This window comes from Echinops telfairi, unplaced genomic scaffold (assembly GCF_000313985.2).
Source record: "Echinops telfairi isolate 266 unplaced genomic scaffold, ASM31398v2 ScPeMD7_7458;HRSCAF=8496, whole genome shotgun sequence".
In the NCBI taxonomy this organism is placed as follows: domain Eukaryota; kingdom Metazoa; phylum Chordata; class Mammalia; order Afrosoricida; family Tenrecidae; genus Echinops; species Echinops telfairi.
This window is the reverse complement of record NW_022111358.1, coordinates 32,859,516-32,866,098: the sequence shown is the minus strand read 5'-3', so window position 1 is coordinate 32,866,098 and position 6,583 is coordinate 32,859,516. Positions and strand designations below refer to the sequence as shown.

The 6,583-nt window shown below is 50.1% G+C and overlaps 1 protein-coding gene across 1 annotated transcript in view; it reads left to right on the top strand.

The window, feature by feature from the left end:
• The first annotated feature begins 2,031 nt into the window (after positions 1 to 2,031).
• The window catches only part of NSF (N-ethylmaleimide sensitive factor, vesicle fusing ATPase), a 147,706-nt gene continuing 143,154 nt past the window's right edge, over positions 2,032 to 6,583 (top strand). Inside the window, exon 1 of the mRNA XM_004707240.2 lies at positions 2,032 to 2,088. Within this exon, the coding sequence (XP_004707297.1) occupies positions 2,077 to 2,088 (12 nt within the window). The 5' untranslated portion in view covers positions 2,032 to 2,076. The remainder of the gene's footprint in view (positions 2,089 to 6,583) is intronic.

Sequence of the window (6,583 nt, the reverse complement as noted above, 5' to 3'; positions counted from 1 at the left end):
TGTCTTCTGGCCACTCTGACTTTGCGAGTTCTCCATTGTAAATCACTAAACAGGCCCAGTGCTTGTGACGATGGATTTTCTTCCTTCCTTCCTTTCCCCCTTCATGTTGGGGGTGGGGGGCAGGGAGGACCTGCTTTTTTTTTTTAAACGAGCAGAAAAACAGAGAAACCCTACAATGCCCTGTTGTCTTGTGTAAATATGAAGAGGACTAGAAGACAGGAGTGGCAATCAAAGCCTCAGAGAAACCCACTGGGCAGAGCCTGACATAGCTCTCTGGAGGTTTCAGTATGGACATGGTAATAGAATGGTAGAAAGAAAATCAGGGGGGTGGAGGTGGGGGGAGGGCCTTGTTTAGAAAGGATGTAAGGTATTTATTTGTACAAAAGTTCTCTTAGGTAGCTAGCTTAGGGACAGGGGGGTTGTCCCTCCCATGCCTGCAAAGGCCCCCATAAAGGAGGTTGGAAAGACATCAGGCAACCATTGAATGCCTAGGAAGACCCCAAACTGAGCATGCTCATCCTCAAGCCCCCAAGCCGGGTGGGAGGTACACCTGGCTGCCCAAACTAGGCCCAGGCTCATGGCATCACACAGGTGGGCCTAGCTCAGCCATGGAGTCAACCAATACCATCAACCACGCCTCCCCTACCAGAGGTTTGAAATAGTCTCTTACCCTGCTCCTGGTTGGAGGCAGGTGGAAGGCAAGGGTCTCCCTCCTCCTGAAGCCCACATGCTCTTAGCTTCTAGGGTTCTTGGGCTTCTGGCCTCCCCAAGTTCTGCACACTTGGGTGCTCTTTTCCAGTGGTTGTTAGTGTCCAGTTGTGAACCCCTTTGAGACTAACACCTGACACTTGTGCTTCATAAAATGCCACTTGGCTCACACAACGTGCCTCGGTGTGAATTCTTTCAGCGTGTGAGGCAAAGAACCGAGGTATAACCCTCTCCAGAAACCTAACAATTGCACCATACTCATCCACGTCCACTGTCTAAATCAGGGGTGAGGAATGTGCCACCCATGAGCATGGAAGGCCCCAGAAATCGATAGTAGCTAACATCACACACCTCACCAAAGCGCAGCAGTTCCAGCCAACACATGCCCAAACCCAAACTCGCTGCTGACTCATACATGGAGGCCCTATAGGGCAGGGTCCTATAGAACTGCCCTGCGGATCACAGCAGCACACCGTGCAACCACTGCAACACCAGGGCTCATGAGGGGTCAGTTAACCAGATGTTTAACCAAACAGAGCGGTCTGACTGTGAAGCTGATCACTTCACCTGGCCCAAGAATGGTAGGGTCAATATCTAAATTCCCCACCCCTGGTCTACAGTGGAACGGATCACATCAAGGTCATTGTCTACAAGGAAACAACACTGGAGAATGAACACATTAAAATTACAAATTATCTTTGGGAAGACAGGTAACCATAGCGTATTTAACAATAAATAAAAATAGGCTCCCCCTAAACCGAGCGCTTAATCACCGCGCCACCAGGGCTCCTTTGGCCACACAGGGAGATGCAAAGGTCAATGTTTACATGTTTTCCGAAAGCTAGGGACACTTGCCCACGAATAAAAGTCCGGAATTTGACGTCGGAACCATCTGCTTTGGGAGAGGGCCAGTCATCACTGCAGGATGCTCTGAATATATTAGTACGTGTCAGTGCTTCCGGAAGCAGCAAGTTGAGCGGTCATGAAAGGGCGGCAACAGCTGACAATGAGTTAAAGGAGTTAAGTGAGTAAAAGCACCGAGAAACTCCCTAGGAATTCTGGAGCACAGGCGCTCTTGAGGGTCACTGGCGGTCCACGAATCCTTCAGAAACCGCAGCCGCCGCAGACCCAGGAGGCGGCCATCCAAAATGGCGCCGGGGCTCTGCTGGCCCCGCCCCGCCCCGCCCCGGTCTGCGCGCGGCCCTCGCGTTCGCCAGGTGGGGGCGCCAAGGACGCGGCCGGGAGCGCGCGCGTGCTTCTGGCGGCTGCGCGCCTGCGCGAGGGCGGCGGCGGGGGCGCGCGTGCGCGGCGGGGGCGGGCTCTCCAGAGCGCCGAGCTGCAGTCCCGGAGCCAGACGTGTCCGCGAAGATGGCGGGCCGGGTGAGTGCCGGCCGGGAGCCGAGCGCGGCTCGAGGCGGGGGCTCTGGGCTCGCGGGCACCCCGAGATCGCAGCTCCCCTTTCCAGCGGAGGGGAAAATAAGTCTGAGCCAACGGGGCGTTCGAGGGGGCGAGAGGCCAGCGAAGGGCTTGAGAGGGAGAAGGGGGAACGGTCGCCGGGGATTAACTCTCCCTAGAAACTCCGTCTCCTTGGGGAAGCTCGAGTGGAGAGGAAACCCGTCGCCCCCGTGGCTGCTGCATCTCTGTCCCCCGGGGCCTGCTTTGCGGTCCTTCCAGGCAGCCGCAGAGCGCGCGCCTGCGGGGTCTGAGCTCGGGGGGCTCCCCGGCACCCCTGCCCGGGCGCCTTCGGCGGAGCCGTCGGGAGGACCGCGGAGGATCGCCGGCGGCGGCCGGCCCGGCCGTGTGGCTCCTCACGAACCCGTTCCTGGCTGCTCACAAATTAAAGGGCTGAGGAAAGAGCGGGTGCAAAAGACTCGGGGGGCGGCTGAACCCCAGCCATCTGGGACCTGTCAGTGGATTTAGCCGGAGATGATAAGAGTGACACGTTTTGTTTGTGCAAATGACAAGTCGCTTCCAATGCAGCAGGATGTGCTGTACATTCGGGGTTTTAAATTTTACTTCCTCCTTCAGCCTCCAGGATCGCCGCATAAGCTGGGGTTGGGGGGGCAGATAGGATAAGGCTGGCTCTGCGCTCCATGATCGCGGGGAGGTCGGCTGAGCTACAAGCCATAAACCTGGGGACATTAACTGCGTCATTAGAGGCCAAGTATGTGCGTGACTGACTTCTATATACAGGGATATTTGAATAAGTTTTCATTGATTTATGCATATATGCAAATACCCTACCTAAATTAAAGGTAGTGGCAAGTCTTGAGAGTCAGGAGTCAAAAGAGACTGTGAAAGGTCATTTAATTTGGCCTCTTGTCGTTTTTCCTATAGCTCCCCGTCAGTCCATGATTGCGTGTCTTTCATTTTTCACCTTAGGAACCTCGCTCCTGGGACATACTCAGGGTTCTCCCATCATAAAACAAATCCTCCTGTAACCCCCACAGGGACCACTCTTTCTCTTCCCACTGTATAACCAGACCTCTTGATGGACTTGTCTATATTGTCTCTCGTTTGCACACCGCCCACTCACGCATCAGCTCACTGCAGTCTGGGTTCTGGCCCCATCAGCCCACTGAAATGTGCCCCTAAAGTTCACTTGCCAGCCCTTGTCGCACTTGATGTCTCAGCAACGTTTGACATTGTTGACCATTGTCTTCTTCGTGGTAAATGCTCTTCTCGTGGCTTCCGGGAGAGCCTGTTTGTTCTCACTCATCCCTCTCTTTTGCCGACTCACCCAGTTATTTTGCTGCTGTTACTCAAGGCCATCTCCTCTGTTTTTTCCCCCTCAAGCAACCTCTGCCAAGCCCCCAGCTTCAGCTACTAGCTATCTGCCAGTGAATCCCAATATCCTACCTCTAGTCCAGAACTACATAACCTTTATGTTTCAGATTATTACTTGAAACTGCTTATTTAGAACTAAGGCCCCTCAAACTCAACATGTTCAAACCTAAACCTGTCTCCTTAACCCACCAAACTAATATCACTCCTGCGTCTCCTGTTTTAGTGAGTTCCATCCAGTTTCCTAGTGCAAAACCCTGGAAGGGGGTGGGATGGGCAGGGTCCTTTTAACCTTTACTCTCTTACCATGTTCCCTGCCCCTCTGCTTGCCAGTCAACTTCTCTGAGCTCTGCCCTCCCTCCCCCTTCCCCAAGCATATTGTCAAGGCCAGAGAATCAGACCTGGGGCATTGCTGCTTTGAACTATACCCAAATCACCCATTGGATTTGAGTCTTGTCATTCTAACCTCCTAAAATTTTTCTCGAATCTGCTCACTTCTTTGCCCATACTACTGGTATTTCTGAACTACTGCAGGAGGCTCCTGCGTGTCAACAGCATTCTGGACCACCTCTCTTTCATCCCCCACATTGCTGTCAGATTGACCTTTTTAAGCTCCTCATGTGATCCCTCCCTCCCCTGTCACTTCGCTGCTTAAACCCCTCCCTCCATAACATCCCAGTTCTCTGAATAGAGGATCAGCCCTTAATGGGTTTTTCAAGGATTTCTATGGTTCTATTCCTGCTTCTGTCTACTCACCCCCTCTGCTCCCTAGTAATCTATGCCTTTCAATCCCTTGAACCTGCTGTAACCTGTGTCATCATATAAGACTTTGCATGTGCTGTTTCCTTTTTAAGGATGGCTCTTCCCTCACCCATTGAACTCTTACTGAGATCCCTCTGCCTGTTCTCATCCCACAGCACAGCTCAGCATCCTTTGTCAGATGCTCTTGAAAACCCAGGTACCTTTCCTTTAGAGCAGCGGTTCTCACCCTGTGGGTCTCCACCCCTTTGGGGGTCGAACGACCCTTTCACAGAGGTCGCCTGATTCATAACATTAGCAAAATTATAGTTATGAAGTGTAACAACGAAAATAATTTTATGGTTGGGGGTCACCACAACATGAGGAACTGTACTAAAGGGTCGTGAGATTAGGAAGGTTGAGAAGCACTGCTTTAGAGACTTACCTGTTTGCCATTCAGAAGTGTGTCATAGACATTTAACACCCTAGCTAGGTTTTACTTTCCATGAGAAGCAGGAGCAGTGTTAGGTCCTTAATCATAATGATCAGCTCTGCTTTTGCACCCTAGCACCTGGAGCTCAATGCATTTGGGTTGAAAATGAGTTGAATCTCTTGAATACTCTGGTGACAGAAGATGCGTGCCTCACCATAAAGCCAGCATAGTCTTGGGTCCCGCCACTTGTCTGTCAGTTTGTCGTACTGTGCTAGCTTGTGTGTTGCTGTAATGCTGACAGTTGTGTCACTGGTATTTCAAATACCAGCAGGATCACCCAAAGTGAACAGGTTTCAGCGGGGCTTCCGGATAAGAACAGAGTGAAACAGGAATGGGCTGTCTGAGCCAGAGGAATTAGCCACTGAAAACCCTATGCTCTTGTTAGGTGCCTTCGAGTTGGCGTCAATCCATAGCAACCCCATGTACAATAGAACAAAAACTGCACGGTCCTGCTCCATCCGCACAATTGTTCCTGTGCCTGAGCCCACTCATGCAGCTACTGTGCCGGTCCATCTCATCAAGGACCTGCCGTTTTTTTGGTTTGGTTTTTTTGCTGCCCCTCCACTTTACCAAACATGATGTCCTTCTCCAGGGACTGGTTTCTCATGATAACATGTCCAAAGTAGGTAAGATGAAGTCTTGCCATACTTGCCTCTAAGGAGTACTCTGTCCTTCTAATTCAGATCTGTTTGTCCTTTTAGCAGATATGATACTTTTTGTATTCTTCTCCAGCACCACAATTTAAATGCATCTATTCTTCTATGATCTTACATATTCAGTGCCCAACTTTCACATGCACATGAGGCAATAGAGAATGCCATGGCTTGGGTCAGGTGCACCTTAATCCTCAAACTAACATCCTTGCTCTTCAATACTTTAGAAAGGTCTTGTGCAGCATATTTACCTAATGTAATACGTGTTTTGATCTCTTTGCTGCTTCCGTGAGCATTGATTGTGGAGCCACTTAAGACGAAATCCTTGACAACTTCAACCTTTTCTCCCTTTATCATGTTACCTCTGGGTCCATTGGTGAGGATTTTCGTCTTCCTTACAATGAGTTGTAATCCACACTGAAGGCTACAAACCTTGATCTTCATCAGCACGTGCTTCAATTCCTCCTCTCCTTACAGCAAGCAAGGTTGCGTCATCTGCATACCACCGGTTAATAAGCCTTCCTCCAATCCTGGTGCCCCACTCTTCTTCTCATAATCCAGATTTTCTGATGATTTACTCAGATATAGACTGAATTAAGTAGGGTGAGAGGATGCAACCCTGATGCACAACTTTCCTAATTTTAAACCAGGCAGCATTACCTTGTTATATTCACACAACTCCCTCTCGATCCATGCATGAGTTCCGAATGAGCACAAAGAAGTGTTGTGGAATTCCCATTCTTCTCAAGAATGCATTTGGGTTGAAAATGAGTTGAATCTCTTGAATACTCTGGTGACAGAAGATGCGTGCCTCACCATAAAGCCAGCATAGTCTTGGGTCCCACCACTTGTCTGTCAGTTTGTCGTACTGTGCTAGCTTGTGTGTTGCTGTAATGCTGACAGTTGTGTCACTGGTATTTCAAATACCAGCAGGATCACCCAAAGTGAACAGGTTTCAACGGGGCTTCCGGACTAAACTCTTATCCACAGTTTTTTTGTTCCACACAGTTGAATGCCTTTGCATGATCATTAAAACACAAGTAAGCATCTTTCTGGTATTCTCTGCTTTGAGCCCAGATCCATCTGACATCAGCGGTGATATCCCTTGTCCACATCGTCTTCTGAAGCTGCCCTGAAGTTCTGGAAGTTCCCAGTTAATGTGCTGTTGCAACTGTTGTTGGATGAATTTTTTGAGAAAACATTTTAT